Source organism: Podarcis tiliguerta (assembly GCF_965153285.1).
Source record: "Podarcis tiliguerta genome assembly, chromosome: 13".
Lineage (NCBI taxonomy): Eukaryota > Metazoa > Chordata > Lepidosauria > Squamata > Lacertidae > Podarcis > Podarcis tiliguerta.
The window spans coordinates 54,006,334-54,032,680 of NC_139546.1; the positions used below are offsets into that span (position 1 = coordinate 54,006,334).

At 47.7% G+C, this 26,347-nt stretch overlaps 3 protein-coding genes across 3 annotated transcripts in view; all 3 read left to right on the top strand.

Moving 5' to 3' along the window:
• The first annotated feature begins 2,122 nt into the window (after positions 1 to 2,122).
• Positions 2,123 to 26,347, top strand: part of LOC310662889 (uncharacterized protein) — a 30,280-nt gene continuing 6,055 nt past the window's right edge. The window contains exons 1-3 of the mRNA XM_083410198.1: positions 2,123 to 2,155; positions 19,154 to 19,623; positions 19,799 to 19,880. Of these exons, the coding sequence (XP_083266324.1) occupies positions 19,204 to 19,623; positions 19,799 to 19,880 (502 nt within the window). The 5' untranslated portion in view covers positions 2,123 to 2,155; positions 19,154 to 19,203. The remainder of the gene's footprint in view (positions 2,156 to 19,153; positions 19,624 to 19,798; positions 19,881 to 26,347) is intronic.
• On the top strand, positions 8,493 to 11,672 carry LOC310663010 (uncharacterized protein). Its single transcript, XM_083410518.1, has 2 exons — positions 8,493 to 8,740; positions 9,734 to 11,672. The coding sequence occupies exons 1-2, from the start codon at positions 8,581 to 8,583 to the stop codon at positions 10,903 to 10,905; spliced, it is 1,332 nt and encodes a 443-aa protein (XP_083266644.1). The 5' UTR covers positions 8,493 to 8,580; the 3' UTR covers positions 10,906 to 11,672.
• LOC310662658 (uncharacterized protein) lies at positions 20,318 to 23,582 on the top strand (the record flags this gene model as incomplete). Its single annotated transcript, XM_083409602.1, has 2 exons — positions 20,318 to 20,764; positions 21,832 to 23,582. The coding sequence occupies exons 1-2, from the start codon at positions 20,587 to 20,589 to the stop codon at positions 23,580 to 23,582; spliced, it is 1,929 nt and encodes a 642-aa protein (XP_083265728.1). The 5' UTR covers positions 20,318 to 20,586.

Below are 26,347 nucleotides of genomic sequence, written 5' to 3' on the forward strand. Positions count from 1 at the left end.
GCCCTGGTCTCTGAGCTGCCCCAAAGAGAGGTGTCTTCTCAGGCTGCCCCACAGGGGCCTGGGACTTGTCTGTCCATTCCTACCAGCAAGGGCTGGCAGATGGGCTGGCTGGGCTCCCTCGCCCGCTTGCTTGCTTCCTCCGAACCCGCTTCAGCTCCTGCTAACCAGCACCCCCTGGCCTGCCCCAGAGGCACCATTTGCCAGGGGAGCTGGTGACCAAGGCTGCTGCAACAAACAGCCATGCCAGGCTTTGGCAGGCAGAGATAATAATAATAATAATAATAATAATAATAATAATAATAATAATAATAATTTATACCCCGCCCACCCCAGCGAAGGCCGGGCTCAGGGCGGCTAACAAGCAAGAATAAAAACAAGTTGAATGATTACAACTTAAAAAACAAGATTAAAATACAACATTAAAATATTGAAACATTAAAATTTTAAAATGTAGCCTCATCGCAGGAGGAGAAAGGAAAAGAAAAAAGAAAGAGAGGAGGGAATCAAATTGGCTCCAAGCCAAAGGCCAGGCGGAACAACTCTGTCTTACAGGCCCTGCGGAAAGAAATCAGATCCCGCAGGGCCCTGGTCTCATGAGGCAGAGCGTTCCACCAGGCCGGAGCCAGAGTTGAGAAGGCCCTGGCTCTGGTTGAGGCTAATCTAACTTCCTTAGGGCCTGGGACCACTAGGGTGTTGCTATTTGTGGACCTTAAGGTCCTCCATGGGGCATACCGGGAGAGGCGGTCCCGTAGGTATGAGGGTCCTAGGCCGTGAGGGCATCAGAGGAGGGAGGGAACAAAAGAAGGCCAGAGGCCAGAGTTGCCTGCAGCACCCCTGAGCATCACTCCAGGCACCCCAGGGTGCCACGGCACGCTGATTGAAAACCACTGCGTTAAGTAATATGTTTGAAGGTTGAAGGTGTGAGTCTGGAGACAATGGATAAGACAAACACCCTTCGATGTCCTGCTGGACAAGTGTCCGAGTCCAGAGTCCCTCAGCACGCACCTAGTCATCTCCATAAGAGACTGAAACTCTCCCTCCTGATTAAGTTTTGTTGCACGCTGCGCTCACACACCTCCCCTTCCTCTTCCAGGAGGGTTCTCACGTGGCTCGAGGTAAACTCACCTCCATTGTCGTATTTTCTGAACATCTCCACTGCTTCACTTTTCTCTTTTAGAAGTACCTTGAGAAAACACCCAGAAAAATTAGAATATACTTATTCTTCCCTAAGTGTGCCACCCACACCTGCATACACTACACTCTGGTGCTTTTCTGTTATACAGCGGTAGCTTGGGTTACAAACGCTTCAGGTTACATACGCTTCAGGTTATAGACTCCACTAACCCAGAAATATTACCTCAGGTTAAGAATTGTCAGCTATGATCGTTTTGAATTGTGATTCTGTTTTCTATGGCATGAGCTGTCCCTCCCAGTTTGGTGTCATCTGCAAATTTGTTGAGCATCGCCTAAATTCCTTCATCCGCATCATTTATAAACACTTTGAACAACATTGGTCCCAGGACAGAACCCTGTGGCACCCGACTTGTCACTTTTTCTAGGGTGACAAGGACCCATTACGCAAAGCTCTTAACTTCACATACTCACTCCTGGAATCTGGACTGGTGGAGATGGACCAGGAGGGAGCCCTTGGGGGTTGTAGCAGGCAGCTCAATGAAGCCGTAGACCCAGTGTGTGGCGGCTGTGAAAAAAGACAAACTTCACCCCAGGGATCGTTAGGAAAGGAGTGGGAAATAAAACTGCAAACAGAAATCTATGGTGTGGCTGCATTTGGGGCACAGTCTCCAGTCCAGGATATTTGTAGAGTTACAAATTGTAGAGCCGGCGAAATGACCAAGGGGGGTGGCCGACTTTCCTATGGGGATGTCTGGTTTAGAGGAAGGCGAGTGAGAATTGGTCAGAATTCTGCCTGGCCTGGAGAAAGCGCAGAGAGAGAGAGAGAGAGAGAGAGAGAGAGAGAGAGCGCAGTTTTTCTCCCTGACGCATAGCGGGGCTGCGCTGGCATGCAAAGGGTTAAAAGGCACTAAGCTGGATTCCTAGAGAGGAGAGAGGAGATCCAGGCCGGGGGGGGGGGGGGAGCCATTCTCGGCCAAGCGCCTCTCCTCCGCACCTGCATCGGTGATCTCTTGGGAATCCGGTGGGTCTCTGCTCTTCTTGCAAAGGGTGCAATGGGGCGAGGGGGGGGGGTCCCAGGGCTGCAGGGGGGGGGGCAGGGAGGGCCTTCTTCCCGCAGCTCTTCTTCCTTGGCCCTGGGAGGGGGGGCTGCAAAGAAACCCAGTTCAAGGCATTGATCACCAGCAGGAGATGCAGCCCAGCAGAAACATTCGGACTTAAAATATATGCAAAAAATAAAAAGCAAAACCTGACCAATAAAGAAAGAAAGTCTGTGGGAAGATGGAGGGCAGAGAAGAGAAAGCGCTTCTTGGTGCAGTGCAGAGTCAAGCCTATGGAACTCCCTGCCACTTTAGGCCAGGCTGGGACCAGGGCAGGGAGGAGGAGGAGGAGAGGCTCTGCTTGGCTTCTTGTCTCCCCAGCGATGCTGCTGAATCCCAGTTGCTGGAAGGAGCGCAGGGGGAGAGAGGGGCTCTGGCGCCCCAGTCCGGCTGGGGGGCTTCCCATTCAGGCCCCAGGGGGAACAGAAGGAGGGAATCTGCAGGGCTCCTCTCCTGCTCCGATGCTGAGCTCCTCAGTTAGAGTGGAGCTCCCCCCCCCCCCAATGAATCAGACAAGGGAGATATCCGGACTCCAGGCTGACACTCGTGTGCCCATTCAGACATGCAGCCGCTCCGGTGTTCAGGGGATCTTTAGGACTGAACAGAAAGCCCTGCTGAGAAGTCCTGCTGGGAAGAGGAGCAGGATCCCTTGGGAAGACTCTCTGGGATGCTTGAGTTGAGATTCCTGCATGGCAGCGGGTTGGGCTGGATGACCCTCAGGAGCCCCTTCCAAACCTACAGTTCTCTGACCCCAGAGCCATGGGAGGACGGAAGTTTCTAAAGGTTTATTTATATGTTGGAAGCCTCCCAGAGTGGCTGGGGGAACCCAGTCAGGTGGGTGGGGTATAAATAGTAGAATAATAATAATAATGGAATAGGAGGGTCCTGTATTCATTAGAGAAATGTCGGAGGGTATGTAGTCAATCTTCTTTTGAAAGATCTGGACTTTCAACAATCTTTTTGTCTGCCTCGCATAATTAAAAGTAATCCTGCCTTTGCTCTGCTAAGTACTTTGCAGCATGGAAATGATGATGGTGATGATAATTCTTCAATAATAATAATTCCTCAGCATTGTTTTCTTTTCTTTTTTAATATTTTCTTTTAAAGATTTTTTTCTTTACATTTTGCATTCTTACCAATATAACAAAACAATATATTTGGGAGGTTCTTGACCCCTGGACCTCTCCCCTCCCCCTCTGCATTCTTTTCTCTGTGCTGGGCTGAGGGGCCTGGGGCTCAGCTAGTCAGGCCTGTTGCTTGGGAATTTTAGGCCTACTCCTGGTTCCTGCATTTAATAATAATAATAATAATTAATAATAATAATAATAATAATAATAATAATAATAATAATAATATTTATACCCCACCCATCTGAGTAGGTTTCCCCAGCCACTCTGGGCAACTTATTCTGCTGGGCTAAGTCATTACCGAAAAGTATTTGCACATCTCTCTCTTCCCAGACTCCTCTTGGGGGGTTATTGGCTTATGTTGTTTTTATTATATATTTTGTGTTTTTAATATTGTGATTTTATGTTGTGAGCACCCTGAGACCTGTGGGTATAGGATGGTATACAAATTAAACAAATTAATTTGATAAATTTGATCAGCAAAGTGTTGAATGGAGCCTCACCAGAATCCTACATATTTTTATTTATGTGTTTGTACGTTGTCCCTGCAGCTATGAATGAAAACAAATAAAGGCACTAGAGGACTAGTCTGCATAGTATTATTATTATTTTAAAATCCAAAGCTCACAAGCTAAGAAACTGGTTTCTCTGGTGGCAGATAGAAAAATGAAGTATAACGTGTCTTTGCATCCTTGATGGAACTGTCTCCTCTTAAACAAAATCTGCGCCGACATTTTTAAAAACTGCACCAGAGTTTCTGAGCTCCTCTAGGCAGCTTCCAAATGCAAGAATTGTCAGATTAAAGGCATCTGTATTCCTGTGTGTGAATGTGGGTTCAGGCAGACACAAGTGGGAATAGATAAACAGCCCAAAGGCACCCTAATTCCTGTCATTTCATAAAATGAAAATCAACTAAATGAATAATAAAATAATAATAATAGTTCCGCCTCCTTCGCCTCAGCCTCCCGGCCACCATTTCCCTGCCAGATTCTGGCCTCTCTTCACCATCTTGGCCTGGGTTCAAGTCCCCTCAGATCCCTCAATCCCCTCAGCCCCTCCTTGGCTGCCATTATTATTAATTATTCTTATTATTAATAATAATTGCATTTATAGTCCTCCCCATAACTCTCTCTCCGGCCGGCTCTGCTCCGCTTGACCAGCGTCTCTAAAGCGATTTCCGTTTCCTCCCCTTTGGGGCAACCAAGTCCTTTCCAGACCAAGCAGAAAGGCTTCTTCTTCTTCTCCTCTCGTTTTCCCCCCTGGCATTTGGGATTCATTTCTCCCTTCTCTGCCTTCATCTCCAGACGGAGGGACATTTCTTTTTGGGCCTCTTTCTGCATCTTCCGCCTGAGTTTTGGCTCACAATATTTGACGTTTTCTCTTCAGCGCAGCCTCTTTTTCCTTGTCCCCCTTTTTCCCGCCAACTGAATCTGTTTTATTCAAAGCCTGAGCTTCTCTGTCAGGTTTGGGTTTCCTCCATTTTGTCTCCTGACTGAAATTCCCTCTCAGGTTTTTCCCTCCATTTCTGCTCTCTCTTCCCTTCAGGAGTCCTTCTCCCCACAGAAACCTTTTCTTAACCTTACTTCTGGGTTAGCAGAATCTGTAACCCAAGGTATTTCTAACCTGAGGGACCACTGTATTCTTGTGGGTTTTATTTCCTGTCATGACTCTTCCACCATTTGAGGCAAACCCTCCAACTCTCTATGACTCCTAGAGATATATATATTTTAACCACCACAGGTTCTCTCTTGGATTTTGTGTGAGGGAAACCTCAGATGCTTGGAGACTCAGGGAGACGTTGAACGGATAAGAAAGGTTTTATTTACAAAACCAAGTTGGTAAAACTAAGAAGGGTCAGGAGTTCATAGAATCATAGAGTTGGAAGAGACCCCAAGGGCCATCGAGTCCAACCCCCTGCCAAGCAGGAAACACCATCAGAGCACTCCTGACATATGGTTGTCAAGCCTCTGCTTAAAGACCTCCAAAGAAGGAGACTCCACCACACTCCTTGGCAGCAAATTCCACTGTCAAACAGCTCTTACTGTCAGGAAGTTCTTCCTAATGTTTAGGTGGAATCTTCTTTCTTGTAGTTTGGATCCATTGCTCCGTGTCCGCTTCTCTGGAGCAGCAAAAAACAACCTTTCTCCCTCCTCTATGTGACATCCTTTTATATATTTGAACATGGCTATCATATCCCCCCTTAACCTCCTCTTCTCCAGGCTAAACATGCCCAGCTCCCTTAGCCGTTCCTCATAAGGCATCGTTTCCAGGCCTTTGACCATTTTGGTTGCCCTCCTCTGGACACGTTCCAGTTTGTCAGTGTCCTTCTTGAACTGTGGTGCCCAGAACTGGACACAGTACTCCAGGTGAGGTCTGACCAGAGCAGAATACAGTGGCACTATTACTTCCCTTGATCTAGATGCTATACTCCTATTGATGCAGCCCAGAATTGCATTGGCTTTTTTAGCTGCCGCGTCACACTGTTGGCTCATGTCAAGTTTGTGGTCAACCAAGACTCCTAGATCCTTTTCACATGTACTGCTCTCAAGCCAGGTGTCACCCATCTTGTATTTGTGCCTCTCATTTTTTTTGCCCAAGTGCAATACTTTACATTTCTCCCTGTTAAAGTTCATCTTGGTTGTTTTTGCCCAGTTCTCTAATCTGTCAAGTTGTGTCCTTTCAGGAAACCGTGAACTTATTCATGACACTAAACCTAAAGAGCTTTCAGGCCTTAAAACAAAGAAGTAAATGCACAGCTTCTCTTCAACTTCCCTTGCTAAAAATCAAAGGTAGATGTTCCACTTTCTAGAAGAGGAGGTGAAATGCTTCCCTCGGTTTCTCTTTCCTCCCTCTCCTTCCTTGACTCAGTTCTGAGTTCAATCCTTTGGACGCAGCACAGCTTCCTTCTCCGCTTCAAAGTGGGGCTCCCTTTCCGTCTCCCTTTCCCCTCTCTCTTGGCAAGCCCACTCCGCAGGGCTTTCCAAAGAGCAACCCATCTACGGCTCTGCGGGGGTTCAGCTGTGTAACACTATTATTATTATTATTATTATTATTATTATTATTTTATAACCCACACTTCCCCTTAAGTTCCTAGGGAAGAGGACACCATTAAAACCATTTAAAACAAGTTGCAGTGACAGAAAGAAACTGAGTTGTGCTTTACTTGCTTTTTAGCACTTTCCCGCCCACAGGAACCTTGGCCTCATGCATGTGGCCCTCAGGGGCTTGGCCGGATCAGGATTTGGCCCTCAGAACAAGAAAAAGGGATCCCACCCCAGGAGTCTGTCTGGAGATGTGGGAGATGCAAAGTGCTAGAAGCAGAAATGTGCCCTGAAGGGGCTGGGAGGGAGAGCAACTCTTGAGGAGCCCAGGATGAGGCCCCTCAATAGAAACTCGTGTCCACACTTGGAACAAATGATTCACTTCTCCATCACTGTTCTGCTTCTATCCCTGGGCTGAAAACCCCGAGAGGCAGGAGCCACCAGGCTCATTCATCGGACAGAAATCCCTTCATTTGCCTCCACTTTTGGCCTGGGCACTTTCCCCCTAGGAGGGCGAGAGGATTTCTTCTTCTTCTCCTTCCTTCTTCCTTCTTCAAGAAAGCTCAGAGTCTGGCGTGTGGTGCAGTCCAGCCCTGGTTCCTAGCAAGACTCAGCCACACTTGCTCAGGGGACCTTCTCCTTCTGCTGACCGTGTGCCAATTTCATAACAGAACAATATATTTCCTTTACAGTATTTGCCAGCACCTCTAAATGAGACAAGCAGAACTTGGTCAAAGAAAAAATGGATTCCTTCCTAAAGATGGATGAGCAAGACTCAGCTGGCCCTGGAGCTGGGAGAGGTCATGCTATGGAAACTGGGAGCAGTGGGGGATTCTGGGAAAGCTCTGTGCAGAAGATCCTGGGAGAGGAGGACCCCTTTCGCTCAGAGGTGCAGAGCCAACAGTTCAGCTGGTTCTGTTACCAGGAGGCTGAAGGACCCCGTGAGGTTTGCAGCCGACTCCACCACCTTTGCCGTCAATGGCTGAAGCCAGAAAGGCACACGAAAGCTGAGATGCTGGACCTGGTGATCTTGGAGCAGTTCCTGGCTGTCCTTCCAGCGGAGATGGAGAGCTGGGTGAGGGAATGCGGAGCAGAGACCAGTTCCCAGGCAGTGGCCCTGGCCGAAGGTTTCCTCCTGAGTCAGGCGGAGGAGAGGAAGCAGGTGGAGAAGAAGCAGGTGAGAGAGACTTTGCTCTGGATGCTCCCAAGGGGCTCCAAACAGGAGGGAGAACATCCCTAAATCCCATCCTTTTTTTGGAATGACATTGGATACCCCTCAAGTTTTTGTCCCAGCCATTCCTTTTCAAACCCATCTCCACATTCTCTATTACAAATTCTTGTTCCTATTTCAGGAAAAGGATCTGTTCGCAGAAACGGGACCAGATTCCTCTGAGGCAGAGAGGACTTCGTTGGACACCAGAGAGAGGCCGCTGGGTAAGGAGGAAGGAAGTTTTCTTCTTTTGATTCCATTCGGTTGATTCTGAAACTAATCTGCGGGTTCTGTCAGTGTTTTGGGGATGACACTTGGGGCGAAGAGGCCAAAGGAGATGAGATATATTTTAGCAGAACTAAAATATGAAATGGGGACAATCTCCCAAATGCACCTCTGAGAGAAGCATCCTGCACTCCTGTCTCCCCACTTCCCTTTGTCTCTCGCAGGTGAAAGAAGGATGCCGGCAAGACCTCCTCCTCCATCTCTTCGTCCTGGCGGAGGGGAAGCAGCGGCTGAGGAACTGGATCAGGTAGGAAGAAGGAGCCTTGGGGGGAAAGGGGCTGGGGGGGGGGGGTGGACAGAGGGCATTTCTGAGACCGAACAAATCTCTCCCCTCCTCATTGCTTTTGTCAAAGCTGCCCTTAACAAAGGCTGAAAATGCCATTAATGAAGGTTTATGCTCTGAGGATACCGAGTAGCCCCTTTACCTTAACTCTGAATGTCGCTAGTATTATTCGTTATAAATTGTCTTTGGGACATCTGGAGAGTCTTTCCATCCCAGAACAAAACTTAGGTGAGAGGAGAGAAGGATTCGTCCATTTGGCAAACTGGAACGCTTGCACAGACATATTGATCTGAATAAAACAACGTGGAGAAATAAGCACCAATAATCCGAATGTGCAGCAGACCAATCCAATTAAAACAGCCCAGGCAGGAAGCAAAAGAGCAACGTGCAGGAAATAATCGTTATGCTGCCTAAGAGAAGGATCTTTTTCTTTCAGAGCTCAGTTTCTTTTGAAGATGTCGCTGTTCGTTTCACGGCTGAGGAGTGGGCGTTGCTGGATCCTGCCCAGAGAGCTCTGCATAAGGAAGTCATGGAGGAGACTTGGAGGACCATGATCTCCCTGGGTAAAGTTCCCTCTTGGGTCATCATATCTGTTTTGGAATTCAGTAGATATTTCTCCGTGACAATCCTCCCATATTTGGATGGATCCCAGCGCTGTCACCTAGAGCAGCTGGGATTCTCACACCCCCACAGCTCACCTTGCAGGAAGGCTATGGACTGTTTTTTCTGTGAATATTGTTCCTCTGCTTCTGTTTTTGTGCCCAAGGATCAGGATGTGGATAGGCTTTCTGATTGTTTTGAAACAATCAGTTGTTCCATATCCACTTCTAACTGTAGCTTCTGGCTTAGGAGCAGCTTTCTTTCTTCCTTCCTTCCTTCCTTCCTTCCTTCCTTCCTTCCTTCCTTCCCTTCATACAGTTGTAAAGCTGTGGACTTTTCTTCATCTACTGCTGACTCAGGTTTTTCCCCAACAGATTGTGTCCATTGTCTCACCTGCAGTCTCTCTCAAACCTCTCCAGCCATTCTGCACATTTCGTCTCTTAGCTGCTGGTTATGACATATCAAAAATCAAAAGGCATTCATTGTTATTTTTGCTATAATTTACTAATTATGATCTGCTCCTTTGACTGTCTCTGCTTCTCTGCACTTATATATAGTTACCGTCGGTTTTCAGTCCGTTTCACATAGAAAAAAGAAACAGAGAATGGAGATTTATGAACAGTGTAGCTTTGAAGCTAAAGGCAAAGTTTCAGAACTTTATATTCATTTTAATCTTTTGAAATCACCAGTACTTAGTTTTGAGCTTTTTTGAGATATTTTCCAGACCCATTTAGAATTCTGTCATTACACAGCAATTTCATTCTCCCCTGGACGCTAGGTAATTGGTAGACAGAGAATCCAATTCATATTCTAATAGACTTCTGACCTTGCAGATGGAGTTGGTTTGATGATTGAGCCAAAGAAATTTTATCCCAAACAAGAACAGGCTTTTTGAATCTGAATTTCCCATAAATATTTCTTTCTTAGGCTCTGATTTGTTCCTCTCTTCATTGCAGTTGATGATGAATCAGAAATTAAGAACAAGGGACAACACAACAAAATCCACACAGTGGAGAAGCCATATCAAGATTTGGAGTGTGGGGAAAACTTCAGTCAGAGCTCCTATGCCACTTCCCATCAAATAAATGCTATTGGGAAGAAACCCTATCCGTGTTTGGAATGTGGAAAGAACTTCAGTGACAGCAGCAATCTCGCTTCCCATCAAAGAATTCATAGAGGGGAGAAACCATTTCAGTGCTTGGAATGTGGAAAGAGCTTCAATCACAGTTCACATCTCAAAGCGCATCAAAGAATTCATACGGGGGAGAAGCCATATCAGTGCTTGGAATGTGGGAAGAGCTTCAGTCAGAGCAGCCCTCTCACTTCTCATTTAAGAATTCATACAGGGGAGAAACCATATCAATGTTTGGAGTGTGGAAAGAGTTTCAGTCGGAAGAATAGTCTTACTTCCCATCAAAGAACTCATACAGGAGAGAAACCATATCAGTGCTTGGAATGTGAGAAGTGCTTTACTACAAGAAGTGACTTTCATCAACATAAGAGAATTCACACTGGGGAGAAACCATATCAGTGCTTGGAATGTGGGAAGAGCTTCAGTCAGAGGGCCAATCTTACGTCCCATCAAAGAATTCATACAGGGGAGAAACCATATCATTGTTTGGAATGTGGGAAGAGCTTCAGTCGCAGCTCTTATCTCACTTCTCATCGAATAATTCATACATGGGAGAAACCGTATCAGTGCTTGGAATGTGGAAAATTCTTCACTACAAGCAGATACTTCCGTCTACATCAGAGGATTCACAGTGGTGAAAAACCATATCAGTGCTTGGAATGTGGAAAATTCTTCACTACAAGCAGATACTTCCATCGACATCGGAGTATTCACAGCGGAGAGAAACCATACCAGTGTGTGGAATGTGGAAAGAGCTTTTCCAGGAAGGACAGTCTTACTTCTCATCAAAGAATCCATACAGGGGAGAAACCATATCAGTGCTTGGAATGCACCAAGTGCTTTGCTGCAAGAAAAGAGTTATGGCGACATAAGAGAATTCACACTGGGGAGAAACCATTTCAATGCCAAGAGTACGGAATGAGCTTCACCTTGAAGCAAACTCTCACTTCCCATGAAAGAACTCACAGCGGGGGAAATCCTGGAATTATAGAATAGGAGCTTTAGGAGGAATCTTGAGGGTCATCTAGTCTAACCAGTGCAATGCATCTTCTTGATGTTTAATCAGATTCTTCTTTCTTGTTCTGTTCTTGTGGGGTTACATGGTTCTTCATCTCCTTTTCAATCACTGTGAGTAGGTTAGGCTCCCCAAGGCTGTCCAGTGAGCTTCATGGTCAAGTAGGGATTTGAACCCAGGTCTCCCAGGGTGTAGTCGAATCCTGTAGGCCAGGGGTGGCCAACTTCCAAGAGACTGCGATCTACTCACAGATTAAAAAACTGGCAGTGATCTACCCCCATTTTTAGGGGTTCAGGTCAAAGCCCCATTTTTAGGGGGTTTGGGAGGCATAAGTTGGTTGGCTTTTGGGGGGGGGGCGCAACATTTTTACATTATTTTGGGGTCAAAGAGAAACAGTAGCTCACCGAAGGATGACAGCGGGGCAGGGCAAGGTAGCGATCAACAACGATCAACCAAAACCTCGCGATCGACCTGTTGGACATCCCTGCTCTAGGCAATATACTACACTGGCTCTCCCATGAGACTCTTAAAAATTGTTTGTGCATGTCTGGTGTTTGTATTTAAAGTTGTACACTCCTCTAGCAAAGTAATTTATGTAATAATAGTAAATCAACTAATATGTTATAATAGATTTAAGGTAATATTAGCTGGGGGGAGGGGCTGTTGATTGGCTGAGAGTTTGGAAGTGTGTTTAAGTAAGTACAACTTAACAATCAGGCCTTTGGCCAATTAAATGTTACCCTTTTAAGTCTCTTTGTGGGAGGAGAATATTGGTATGCTTAATTTTTGTTTTTATTATGTACTGTATTTTTCGCTCCATAAGGCGCACCTAGTTTTTAGAGGAGGAAAACACGAAAAAAAATATTTTGAATCAAATGTTGTACTAAACTATTTAAAGCAGCAAAGCGGGCGGCCAGTTAATAATGCTGAGCCTGACTTTATATGCATCTCAAAGCCCTTGACATGTATACCTTATAATGACAAGCTGAGATAGGCCTCCTGCAGAGGGGCAGGGGAGGAGAAGGGAGGGAGCCATCATAGCTCAATGGGGAGAGCATGGAGAAGATCTCAAGTTCAGTCCTTGAAAGCTTCTCTGGACAGGGCTGAGGGTGTCTCTCCTGAAACCCCGGCGAGCCTCTGCCCATCTACGAAGACAAAACTGAGCTCAGTGGGCTCAGGGGTCCTGACTGGAACAGGGAAGGTCCCTCTGTTCCTGTTTAAATTAGCCCTTTCTTCATAACCATGAGGACTACAATCTTAGTTTGTTTTTAAAGGGAACAGCTGTAAACTCAGTGGCTTTGCATGCAGAACACCACACGTTCAATCCCCGGCTTCTCCAGGCCTGAAACTCTGGCAGACTGCCAGTGTTGCCATTACTAAGCTAGATGGAGTAGTGGATCCGACTCCCTATAAGGCAGCTTCCTAGGTTCCCATTTATGCTGCGGATCTGGGTGTGAGGCTTGCTGTCCCGTTTAGTGAAGCGAGGGTGGTTCTTTGCACATCTGGAAGATGACTGTGTCGCCTCCCATCACCCTCTTGAAGGTGCTTTTTACAGCTCAGGCCAAAGGGCAGGCAGACACAGCATCTGTAGACTGTAGCGTCCTGAATTAAGGGGGGGGGGGAATTCCCCTTGCAGCCAAAGGGTTGTTTGAGGCCACCACCAAAGAGCTGATCTTCAGCTTGAAACCAGGACTTGCTCTTTCACCATGCTGCTCCTCCAGCTGCCAATGCCATCCATGTGTGAATATCAAGCGTGGGTTGTGTCCAGGAACCTGGGAGGATTTCTTTCACATGGTGCATGTTTTCGTCTTTAAATAAGCAGCCCATGCAAGTTTCCAGCCCCTATGGCCATCGAGATTAGCCTGGCCGTCTCAGTTGTCTTCCTGCCCGGCATCTATTTCCTGCCCTCTTTCCCCCCTGCACCCTGCTTCAAAGCAAGCCACGGAGGAGGGAAGGAAGGGAGCCATGGATCCTCTGCTCGCAACTGCAGCAGATTCCCTCCGCTTTGAAGCAGGAAAGTGGGAGAGGAGCTGCTCTCCTCCCACTTTCCTGCTTCAAAGAGAGCCCGGGAGGAGAGAATCCGCTGCAGTCGCTAGCGGAGGATCCATGGTCCCCTTCCTTCCCTCCTCCATAGTTGCTTGGAAGCAGGAAAGTGGGAGAGGAGCTGCTTACAACCGCTTACACGCTTACGGGTGTAAGCGGCTCCCCTTCCACTTTGCCAGAAAATGGGGAATTGTGGTTACTTCCTCAACAGAAGCTGAGTATTGTGCATTAGCAGAACTATGTAACAAAATGAAATATTATGTACAGATCCACAACGACTTAGGTGTGAAATGTAATTATCCAGTACAAGAGGGGGAGGATAATCAAGCAGTAATCTCATTGGTGGGTTCTGAGCAGTCTAAAGGCAAAATAAAACATATTGAAATTAAATATCAGAATGTGAAAGAAAATGTGATAACGTTGAAGTATTGTGCAAGTAAGCAAAACGCTGCAGACATTTTTTACAAAAGCTGTCACGTTTGAAAAACATGCAGAACTGGTCACAATGCTGGGAATTGTATTACATGATATGTGAATATGTTTGTATATGTTTCATAATCCTGTATCTGTTTCTGTTCAAATGAGACGGGGTGTTAGGAATACATTCTTTAAAGAAGCAGATAAGGTTCCTTTAAGTTAAAAAGCATTCCAGAAGTTTCTTCAATGCGTGGGATTGCCAGCTTAACTGGAGTCATCTGGAGATGCAGTTGAAAGGAGAAGACAGGAGTGCCTGGCGTGCTCTGGTCCAGGGGGTCGCGAAGAGTCAGACACGACTAAACGGCTAAACAACAACAAATGAGTTTGCAATTTGAGGCAGGAGGAGAGCACACATACGTTGATACTATGAGTTTGCAGTATCAGGACTGTTTATCATAAGATTAAAAGTATACCATGCCAATGAAGGAGAAGAACTGTAAATAGTTTTGTAAATAGTAGCAACTAACATGCTTGTAGTAGCTGAAAATGTTTGCATAAAGTAATTCTTCACTGTGCATTTGAGTGTGTCTGCAGTTCTGTCGTCTGCCGCCAGGGAAACTCTGCTAGAGCTTTGGGAAGCAGTTATAGTCAGTAACCTCTAAGACCCTGTTCGACCATAATATACATTTTGAAATTCCATACATAAATCTCTATGTGATGAAGCTCCCAGATTTTGATAGCGCTCAACAGCACACCTTCGGCCCCAGGGATTCAAATCCCCCCCACAGCACACTTTGCATGGATGTTTGTAAAGGCTGTTTGCTAAACACAATAAACCAAACGGACTCACTTTGCATGGAGGGCCATCTACTGATTTGTTGTGAATATGCTTCCTCCAGTTACGCCTTTTTAAACAAGGATCAGGCTGGTCCGAACTGTGGGCTTCAGAGTGGTTAGGGAAATGGAAGTAGCTTCTGGCAGATTTTTTTATTTTGGCTGTGTGTTTCCGGTTGACCCAAAAAGATGGCTGGCATAAGAGGTGGAGCAGATTTCATAGCTGGGCCAAACAAAATCCATGCCAGAAAATAGGGATGAGCCCTGAAGTAACACCCTCTGATCTAACTCCTCTCAGTTCTTCCTCTCACAAGCGTTAATGAGCATTTTTCAATAATTGGCAGCTTCATATCTTCCTGATGCTCTGATTCATCTCTCATTTCATTGCAGCTGGTGATAAATTGGAAATTGAGAGCAAAGGAAACCATGAAAAAATCTACATGAGGAAGCCATATGAATATTCAGAGAGTGGAGCGAACTTCACTCAGAGCTCCCATTCTACTTCTGATAAAAGAAATCCCTTTGGGATGAAACCATTTAAGTGCCTGGAATGTGGAAAGAGGAAAGTCTCACTTCCCACCAAATAATTAATAAAGGGCAGAAACTATCCTTAGAATGCACATTGGGCCTTCCTGCAAGAAGAGCGCTTCTGTGACATCAGAGAATTCACAGTGGGGGGAAACCATTTCAATGCCAAGAGTGCGGAAAGAGCTTCACCTTGAAGCAAACACTCACTTCTCATCAAAGAATTCATATGACGGAGACACCCTAATAGTGCTTGAAATGTGGAAAAAGCTTCACCTGGAATGAAAGTTTCACTTCCCATCAATAACTTGCAGCAGGGAATGTAATAGAATTATAAGATTGTAGTGTTGGAAGGGACGCTGAGGGTCATCTAATCCAATGTCAATGTTGTGATGTAGTGCCTGGTCCTCAAGGTTGCCCAGTGATCTTCATGACTGAGAAGGGAAGCCAGATTTAAAATTATATTATGAGGCATCCTATCTCTGCTGGCTAAAGGAATGGATAACATTGAAAAGTACAGATATTTTAGACCTGGAAGGTCACGATAATAGATTTGGAGTAGATTTGGATTGCATGCATATTTATGATATGAGAAGACCAAAGACATTTTATTTGTAAAATCTAATAAAAAATACTTATAAAAAAGAGAATGGATTTTAATACTACTACTAAGGTAAAGGTAAAGGACCCCATGGCAGTTAAGTCAGTTGACTATGGGGTTGCGGCGCTCATCTCGCTTTCAGGCTGAGGGAGCCGGCGTTTGTCCACAGATAGCCAGGATGACTAAACTGCTTCTGGCGCAATGGAACACCGTGGTGGAAACCAGAGTGCACGGAAATGCCATTTACCTTCCCGCCACAGTGGTACCTATTTATCTACTTGCACTTATATGTGCTTTCAAACTGCTAGGTTGGCAGGAGCTGGGACAGCGTGAAGGGAGCTCACCCCATTGCAGGGATTTGAACCGCTGACCTTCTGATCAGCAAGTGCAAGATGCTCAGTGGTTTAGACCACAGCGCCACCCGGCACCTACTACTACTAATAATAATAATTGTGTTGTTGTTGTTAAATTTATACCCCACCCATCTGGCTGGGTTTCCTGAGCCACTCTGGGAGCCTTAAAGGTAAAGGTAAAGGTACCCCTGCCCGTACGGGCCAGTCGTGTCCGACTCTAGGGTTGTGCGCCCATCTCACTTAAGAGGCCAGGAGCCAGCGTTGTCCGGAGACACTTCCAGGTCACGTGGCCAGCGTGACAAGCTGCATCTGGTGAACCAGCGCAGCACACGGAAATGCTGTTTACCTTCCCACTAGTAAGCGGTCCCTATTGATCTACTTGCACTTGGACGTGCTTTCGAACTGCTAGGTGGGCAGGCGCTGGGACCGAATGACGGGAGCTCACCCCGCCGCGGGGATTCGAACCGCCGACCATGCGATTGGCAAGCCCTAGGCGCTGAGGTTTTACCCACAGCGCCACCCGCGTCCCTTACAGTACATATACAGTACAGTACATATAAAAAATTATAAACCATCAAAAACTAAAAACTTCCTGATACAGGACTGCCTTCAGATTTCTTCTAAAAGTTGTGCAGTTCTTTATCTCCTTGACATCTGAAGGGAGGGTGTTCCACACGGCAGGTGCCACTGCTGAGAAGGCCCTCTGCCTGGTTCCCTATAACCTCACTTCTCGCAGTGAGGGAAGCAGCAGAAGACCTTTGGAGCTGGACCTCAGTGTCTGGGCTGGACGATGGGGGTGGAGACGCTCCTTCAGATATACTGGGCCAAGATTGTTTAGGGCTTTAAAGGTCAGCACCAACATTTTGAATTGTGCTTGGGAACATACTGGGAGCCAATGAAGATCCTTTAGGACCAGAGTTATATGGTCCCGATGCCCACTCCCAGTCATCAGTCTAGCTGTAGAGCACATGGCAGTAGTCCAAGCAGGAGATAACTAGAGCACGCACCTCTCTGGTGAGACAGTCTGCGGACAGGGAGGGTCTCAGCCTGTGTACCAGATGGAGCTGGTAGCTGCCCTGGACACGGTGTTGACCAGCATCATCCAGGTCTTGCCCTCAACGAGACTCTGGGAAGTTGTGCCTGCATTTGTGTCTGCTTAAAATTTGACCAACTTCCAGCTGGTCAACATCTTTCTTAAATTGTTTTGCCCAGAATTGGACACAGTATTCCAGGTGTGGCTTGACCAAGGCGGAACAGAGAGGGACTATGTCTTCCCTTGATCTGGACACTGGACTTCTGTGGACGCTGCCTAGAATAGCATTCGCTTCTTCTCAGCTGCATCACACTGTGAACTCATGTTGAGCTTGTGGTCCACCAAGACCCCTAGATCTTTTTCACATGCACTGCTAGTAAGGCAGGTGTCCCCCATCCTATAGTTGTGTATCTGGTTCACGCCTATGGAAATTCATTTTGTTAGCTTGCCCCCAGTTCTCCAATCTGTAATGAACATCCTGAATCCCGATTCTGTCTTCTGTGCCATTAGCTGCCCCTCCCAGTTTGGTGTCATCTGCAAACTGGATGAGCATCCCCTCATTTCCTCCGTCCAAGATCGACAGATGGAGCAAAACAGGCCCCGGACAGAGCCCTGCAGCCCCCCCTGGTCACCAATCTATGGCGTAACCTCATGGGGGGGGGGTGCAGTCGCCTCTCCTCATGAAGGATGTTTGAGGAGCTGGAAAAGGGTCAGAAAAGAGCTGCCAAAATAATCAAGGCAGACTTTGCTATGAAGAAAGGTTGCAGCCTCTGGGGCTTTTAGTTTAGACTTCAGAGCAGTGCTTCCCAATTAGCTAATTACTGAGCCCCCCCCCCTAATTTTCAAAAGCCAAGCCTGGACTAGAGAAAGTGGAGGGAGAGTTGCATCTCCTGACAGTGGAACTCAAAGACATCCAAGGAGTCGGGATGTTGGAAGATTCAGGACACATAAAATTACAGGCAAGGCAGAGTTCGCCTGTGGAACTCCCCGGCACAGGAGGGAGAGGGAGAGAGGGGGAACTGGCTTGCCAAGGGTTAAAAGGGATTGAGCTGGATTGCTAGAGGGGAGAGAAAATAAAGGCGGTGGGTTGGGGGGGGGATAAACTCCCGAGCCCAAGTCCCTCCCCCTCCCGCCTGCCTAAAAGGGAGGAGGGGCCTTTGTCTCTCTCATCTGCACGTGCTGCATCCATGGCGCCTCCGGGGAGCCGGTGAGTCTCTGCATTGGGGAGAAGAGGGGGGTCCCCGGGATGCAGGGGGGGTCCAGTTGCTGGAAGGAAGCGCAGGGGAGAGAGGGGCTCTTGCGCCCCAGTCCTGCAGATGGTCTGATATTTGGGGTACCAAATGTGAGCCCCTTGAATTGGGCCAGGAAATGAACCGGCCATCCAAGCAGCTGCTTGAGAGGGGAATTAGATGTGTTCTCAAGGTGGTGGGGCTTCAGTGAGGAGCCCCCCCCAATGGATGCCCCCTGGAGCTCCTTGGAGAAAAGGGGGAGAGAGAAAGACAAGGAATCAAGAGAGGGGTCCTGCCGGCTGCATTGGGGCAGCTCCGCCTAGAGGGCACTGCCATGGCCTCATGGGGTCCAGAGCGTGGGGGACCCTGGCCTGGTCCTCTCTCTCAGAGCTGGAAAGCGATCCTGCAAGTCACTGAGGCCCCCGGAGCCCCCAGGGAGTGTGTTGGATCCAGGAGAAGCCCCAGACATCTCTGGCTGAGGGGGGGGGGGGGCTAAGCTACAACACAGTATTTTTATTATGGTTATGATTATCATTATCATTATTCATTACCCGCCCTTCACCGTAAGACCCCACAGCAGTTGACAACATTAAAATGCTAATTAAAATTCAGTAATAAAACTCAATATTGCACTTGCTTCTTAGTGCTGTCCTTTGGTCCGTCCCACATGAACTTTGGCCTCACCCATTTCATCCTCAGGATCTGGCCCTCAGAACACAGAAAAGGGATCCCACCCCAGCAGTGTGCCTGGAGGACGTTGGAGATGCAGAGTGCTAGAAAATGAGACAGAACCAGAAAAGGAGAGTGCCCTGAAATGGGGGTGGGAGGAGGAGAAACTCTTGAGAAGCCCCACTCTAGCCTAGTGCCCACATTACACTCAGAACAAAGGAAGCATTGTTCTGACTTCATTCCTGGGCTGAAAACACCGAGAGGCAGGAGCCACCAGGCTGATTCATCTCACAGAAACCCCTTCATTTGCCTCCACTTCTGGCCTGGTCACTTTCCCCCTAGGAGGGCGAGAGGATTTCTTCTTCTCCTTCCTCCTTCCTTTTTTTCTTACAGAAAGCTCAGAGTCTGGCGTGTGGTGCAGTCCAGCCCTGGTTCCTAGCAAGACTCATCCACACTTGCTCAGGAGACCTTCTTCTTCTGCTGACCGTGTACCAATTTCCTAAAAGCAATGTCTTTCCTTTGCAGTATTTGCCAGCACCTCTAAATCAGACAGACAGAACTTGGTCAAAGAAAAGATGGATTCCTTCCTAAAGATGGATGAGGAAGACTCAGCTGGCTCTGGAGTAGGAAGAGGCCATGCTATGGAAACTGGGAGCAGTGGGAGATTCTGGGAAGGCTCTGGGCAGAAGATCCTGGGAGAGGAGGACACCCTTCGCTCAGAGGCGCAGAGCCAGCAGTTCGGGCAGTCCTGTCACCAGGAGGCTGAAGGACCACGAAAGGTTTGCAGCCAACTCTACCACTTTGACCACCAGTGGCTGAAGCCAGAAAGACACACGAAAGCTGAGATGCTGGACCTGGTGATCTTGGAGCAGTTCCTGGCTGTCCTTCCAGCGGAGATGGAGAGCTGGGTGAGGGAATGCGGAGCAGAGACCAGTTCCCAGGCAGTGGCCCTGGCCGAAGGTTTCCTCCTGAGTCAGGCGGAGGAGAGGAAGCAGGTGAGAGAGACTTTCCTCTGGATGCTCCCAAGGGGCTCCAAACAGGAGGGAGAACATCCCTAAATCCCATCCTTTTTTTGGAATGACGTTGGATACCCCTCAAGTTTTTGCCCCAGCCATTCCTTCTCAAACCCATCTCCTCATTCTCTATTACAAATTCTTGTTGCTCTTTCAGGAAAGGGATCTGTTGGCAGAAATGGGTCCTGATTCCTCTGAGGCAGAGAGGACTTCGTTGGACACCACAGAGAGGCTGCTGGGTAAGGAGGAAGGAGTTTTTCCTCTGTGTGGTCACATTCTGGTGATTCTCAAACTAATCTGCGGGTTCATTCAATATTTTGGGAGAAGCCACTTGGGGTCATGAGGCCAAAGGAGATGAGATATATTTTAGCATAACTAAATTATGAAATGGGGACAAACTCCCAAATGCACCTCTGAGAGAAGCATCCTGCACTCCTGTCTCCCCACTTCCCTTTGTCTCTCGCAGGTGAAAGAAGGATGCCGGCAAGACCTCCTCCTCCATCTCTTCGTCCTGGCGGAGGGGAAGCAGCGGCTGAGGAACCGGATCAGGTGCGGGGAAGGAGCCTTGGGGGGAAAGAGGCTGGGGGCCGGGGGGAGACACAAGGGGACAAATGAATCCCCTCTTGACTTCTGTCAAAGCTGCCCTGAACAAAGGCTGAAATGCCATTAATGAAGGTTTGTGTGCTGAGGATAAAGAGTAACCGCTTCACCTTAACCCTGAATGTCACTAGTATTATTCATTATAAATTGTCTTTAGGACATCTGGAGAGTCTTTCCATCCCAGAACAACACATAGGGAGAGGAGAGAGGGATTCTTCCATTTGGCAAACAGACATATTGATCTGAATAAAACAATGTGGTGTTCATTAAAATAAGCACCAATAATCCAAATGTGCAGCAGACCAATCCAATTAAAACAGCCCAGGCAGGAAGCAAAAGAGCAACATGCAGGAAATAATCTTTATGCTGCCTAAGAGAAGGATATTTTTCTTTCAGAGCTCAGTTTCTTTGGAAGATGTCTCTGTTCGTTTCACAGCTGAGGAGTGGGCGTTGCTGGATCCTGCCCAGAGAGCTCTGCATAAGGAAGTCATGGAGGAGACTTGGAGGACCATGATCTCCCTGGGTAAAGTTCCCTCTTGGGTCATAATCTCTGTTTTGGAATTCAATAGATATTTCTCTGGGAAAACCTGGGATTCTCACACCCCCACAGCTCACCTTGCATGGAGGGGACTGTTTCTTCTGTGAATATTTTTCCTCCGCTTCTGCCTTTTTGCAGAAGGATCAGGATGTGGATAGGCTTTCTGATTGTTTTGAAACAATCAGTTGTTCCATATCCAGTTCTAACTGTAGCTTCTGGCTTAGGAACAGCTTTCTTTCTTTCTTTCTTTCTTTCTTTCTTTCTTTCTTTCTTTCTTTCTTTCTTCCCTATTTACATTTGTAAATCTGTGGACTTTTCTTCATCTATTGCTGTCTCAGGTTTTTCACCAACAGATTCTGTCCATTCTCTAATCTGCAGTCTCTCTCAAACCTCTCCAGCCATTCTGCACATTTCATCTCTTAGCTGCTGGTTATGGCACTTCAAAAATCAAAAGGCATTCCGTGTTATTTTTGCTATGATTTACTAATTATGATTTATTAGTTTTTCTCCCTTGACCATCTCCGCTTCTCTGCACTTATAAAAAGTTACCGTCGGTTTTCAGTCCGTTCTGCATAGGAAAAACAAATGGAGAAAGGATATTTATCAACAGTGTAGCTTTGAAGTTAAAGGCAAAGTCTCAGAACTATATATTCATTTTAATCTTTTGAAATCACCAATAGTTAGTTTTGAGCTTTTTTGATCTATTTTCCAAACCCATTTAGAAGTCTGTCATTACACAGCAATTTAATTCTCCCCTGGACGCTAGGTAATTGGTAGACAGAGAATCCAATTCACATTCAACCTTGCAGATAGAGTTGGTTCGATGATTGAGCCAAAGAAATTCCACCCCTGAAAAGAACAGGCTTTTTGAATCTGAATTTCCCATAAATATGTCATTGAAAGTCAGTCAGCAAAGGCAGTGAACTCTGCAGTAAGACTTCCCATCTAACTCCCTTCAGATCTTCCCTTATCACAAATGTTCATTTGCATTATTCAAAATCTGGGAACTCGTTTCTTTCTTGGGCTCTGATCTGTTCCTCTCTTCGTTGCAGGTGGTGATGAATTAGAAATTAAGAACAAGGGACAACACGACAAAATCCTCACAGTGGAGAAGCCATATCAAGATTTGGAACATGGTGAAAACTTCAGTCAGAGCTCCCATGCCACTTCCCATCAAATAAATCCTATTGGGAAGAAACCCTTTCAGTGTTTGCAATGTGGAAAGAGCTTCAATCACAGCTCACATCTCAAAGACCATCAAAGAATTCATTCCGGGGAGAAACCATATAAGTGCTTGAAGTGTGGGAAGTCTTTTCCTACAAGCAAATGCTTCCGTCGACATCAGAGTATTCACAGCGGGGAGAAACCCTTTCAGTGTTTAGAATGTGGGAAGAGCTTCTCCAGGAAGGACAGTCTCCGCTCCCATCAAAGAATTCATACAGGGGAGAAACCATTTCAGTGCCTGCAATGTGAGAAGTTCTTTACTACAAGAAGAAACTTACATAAACATAAGAGAATTCACAGTGGGGAGAAACCATATCAGTGCTTGGAATGTGGAAAGAGCTTCAGTCAGACGGGAAGTCTCACTTCTCATCAAATAATTCATACAGGGGATAAACCATATAAGTGCTTGCAATGTGGAAAGAGCTTCGGTCGGAGGTCCTATCTCTCTTCCCATGAAAGAATTCATAGAGGGGAGAAACTATATAAGTGCTTGGAATGTGAGGAGTCTTTTCCTACAAACAAATACTTCCGTCGACATCAGATTATTCACAGCAGAGAGAAACCATTCCAGTGCGTGGAATGTGGAAAGAGCTTCTCCAGGAGGGACAATCTCACTTCTCACCTCAGAATTCATACAGGGGAGAAACCATTTCAGTGCTTGGAATGCACAAAATGCTTTACTACAAAAAAATTATTTAATCAACATCAGAGAATTCACACTGGGGAGAAACCATTTAAATGCCAAGAATGTGGAAAGAGCTATAGATGGAGAGCCCATTTCACTTCCCACCAAAGAATTCATACAGGGGAGAAACTATTTCAGTGCCTGGAATGTGAGAAGTTCTTTACTACAAGAAGAGACTTGCAACAACATAAGAGAATTCACAGTGGGGAGAAACCGTATCAGTGCTCGGAGTGTGGGAAGAGCTTCAGTCAGAGCAGCCCTCTCACTTCTCATTTAAGAATTCATACAGGGGAGAAACCATATCAATTTTTGGAGTGTGGAAAGAGTTTCAGTCGGAAGAATAGTCTTACTTCCCATCAAAGAACTCATACAGGAGAGAAACCATATCAGTGCTTGGAATGTGAGAAGTTCTTTACTACAAGAAGAGACTTGCATCAACACAAGAGAATTCACACTGGGGAGAAACCATATCAGTGCTTGGAATGTGGGAAGAGCTTCAGTCAGAGGGCCAATCTCTGTTCCCATCAAAGGGTTCACACTGGGGAGAAACCATATCAGTGCTTGGAATGTGGGAAGAGCTTCAGTCACAGGGCCAATCTCTGTTCCCATCAAAGGGTTCACACTGGGGAGAAACCATATCAGTGCTTGGAATGTGGGAAGAGCTTCAGTCAGAGGGCCAATCTCTGTTCCCATCAAAGAATTCACAGTGGGGAGAAACCATATCAGTGCTTGGAATGCAAGAAGAGGTTCACTACAAGCACACACGTCCGTCGACATCAGAGAATTCACACTGGGGAGAAACCGTTTCAATGCCAAGAGTGTGGAAAGAGCTTCAGTCGCAGGTCTCATCTCACTTTCCACCAAAGAATTCATACAGGGGAGAATCCCGAATAGTGCTTGGAATGTGGAAAGAGATTCACCCGGAATAAATATTTCACATCCCATGAAGCATCTAGTGGGGCTGGGGCCATTTCATCCATCTCAAGGCCTCCACCTGCACTCTCAAAGCATCCCCACCCACCCAGTTTGCATGTGACTAGAGGTGGCCATGACCTCACCTGCCCAGGTAACAAAGAGCAGGATTGGTCAGCCACCTCTCTCTCTCTGACTACTTTCATCGAAGAAGCAACATCTGCTTAGCCTAAGACGCCTTCTTGGCTTGCAGCCAAGAGAGGACAAAGGAACTGTCTCCTTATGGGATGGTTTCCAGGTGTGCATTACTTTTCTAAGCCAAGTCTGCCTTCTGGGATCCAATTGTGAACAGAATGTGAGTGAGTAAATTCTTTTTATACTTTTACAGAAGACTGTGTCGTGTCTTATCTTTTATGAGGGACTAAAGGGGACATTACAAATGAAACTTATTAAAGAGGCTTTAGTGAGCCTGAGCAAACGCATCTGCTGTGAGTTTAAAAAGGGGAATGTTACTCTGCTAAATTGTGGAACTTGTTAACACAAGTTGGAAAGGATATAATCAAACAATATATCCTCTCCTGCATCCCTGAACATTCCCACACTAACTACCGGCCGGTTGCTCATCTCCCTTTCCTGGGCAAGGTTCTGGAGCGGGTGGTTGTGGACCAGATCCAGGGGCTCTTGGAGGAAACTGATTTTCTACATCCATTTCAATCAGGGTTCAGGTCCAGTTTTGGCAGAGAAACTGCTTTGGTGGCACCGAATGATGACTTCTCTCAAGAGAGAGGGAGAGACAGGGGAACATGTCCCTGTTAATTCCCCTCAACCTCTCACCGGCTTTTGATACTACTGACCATTGTCTCCTTCTGGAGCAGCTGTCCGAACTGGTCCTACTTGGATGGTCATTCCCAGAGGGGATGCTTGGCAAATGCTTTTCAGACCTTGGCCCCTAGGAGTTGGCTGCTGTGCAGGAGGCGGTGATAGCCATCAACTAGGATGGCTTTAAAGAGGATGAGAGACATTCATGGAGGGGAGGGAAATGGATGGCCCTTCTAGCCAGGCTGGTTCTGCTCTGCCTTCCCAGCTGGAGGCAGCCGTGCTTCTGAGCCTCTCTTGCTGGAAACCCCAGGAGGGGAGAAGAGGACTCTTGTCTGGGGACCTCTCTTGTGGGTTTGCCATCATGGGCATCTGGTTGGCCACTGTGAGGACGGGAGGCGGGGCCTGTGGGGCGGATCCAGCGGCTGCGGGACTCTTCCGATGTTCTCACCAGATGTCAGCCACATGGGAGTTTCGTGTGGATTTGAAGCTCCTCCTCTCTTGCCTCAGGATCAAGGAAGGAGGGGCGGTGTGTCTGGATGGAGAGAACTTCTCCCCCGTGCGGGGAGGGGGAGGGTCATAAATCGCAGGGCACTCAAAGGGACCCCAAGATGCGGGAGATGACCCCCAGGGCTGAAGCCCGGGGCTGGGCTGGCTCCCTCTGCCATCCCTCCACTTGGCACACACATGCGCGCCCCCTCCCTCCCTCCCTCCCTCCCACACACGTCCTCTGCCGAGGGGGCAGGACCGGTGGGCTTCTGCGGGCCAGAGCCGCTTCTTTTCTGGCGAAGCCTCCGTCTCCGCACAAACCCATTTTCATGTGTCCGGGGGGGGCGCGCTCTTCCCGCATCCTCCTCCGGTTGCCTTTCCGTCCAGCCAGGCTCCCAGCGGCTCTTTTGATGCTGCTGCTGCTGCCGCCGCGCCCCCCTCGAAGTTGGACCAGCCGCTCCGGCAATAATGGATACTTTTGTTTAGAGAGATATTTGTGGATACATTTCTAGCCGATTTTGCGCCCCCCACCCCTGGCAGGGGCCCGCCTCGCCGCCCCCCGGCTACGGCCCTGCCTGCTCCTCCGGGCGCGCGCTGCGCAGGCACCTTGCTCGCCTTTCCCTTCGCCCGGGCAGGAGCCGCTGCCGCCGCCGGCGAGGCGAAGGGAGGCCGGGAGGGAAGAGGGGGTCCCGGTCAGTGGGGAAGAAGGGGGCGAAAGAAAGGCAGGCGGGAGGGGCCTTCCTGGGAGGAAGCCCGCGGGAGAGGGCGGCGGAGCCCGAGGGGGAGGCTGGCCTGAGTCCCCGCAGCGCGGAACTGGGCGCCCCAGAACCGCCGCCTCCCCCCGCCAGATGCATCACACGGTGAACTCAGGTGGAGCTCGTGGTCCACCAAGACCCCTCGATCTTTTTCACATGCACTGCTATGTCCCCCGTTCCATATTTGTGCATCTGGTTCTTCCTGCCTAAGTGCAGAATCTGACCTTTGTCCCAATGGAAATTCATCTGTAAATGGTAATCCTGAATCCCGATTCTGTCCTTTGTGCCTTCCCTCCCAGTTTGGTGTCATCTGCAAACTGGACGAGCATCCCCTCAATTCCTCCATCCAAGAGCGACAGATGGAGCAAAACAGGCCCCGGACAGAGCCCTGCAGCCCCCCCTGGTCACCAATCTATGGTGTAACCTCATGGGGGGGGGTCGCCTCTCCTTATGAAGGAAGTTGGAGGAGTTGGAAAAGGGTCAGGAAAGGGCTGCCAAAATGATCAAGGCGGACTTTGCGATGAAGAAAGGTTGCAGCCTTTGGGGCTCTTTAGTTTAGAGAGCAGTGGTTCCCAATTAGCTAATTACTGAGCCCCCCCCCACCTAATTTTCAAAAGCCAAGCCTGGACTAGAGAAAGTGGAGGGAGAGTTTCATCTCCTGACAGTGGAACTCAAAGACATCCAAGG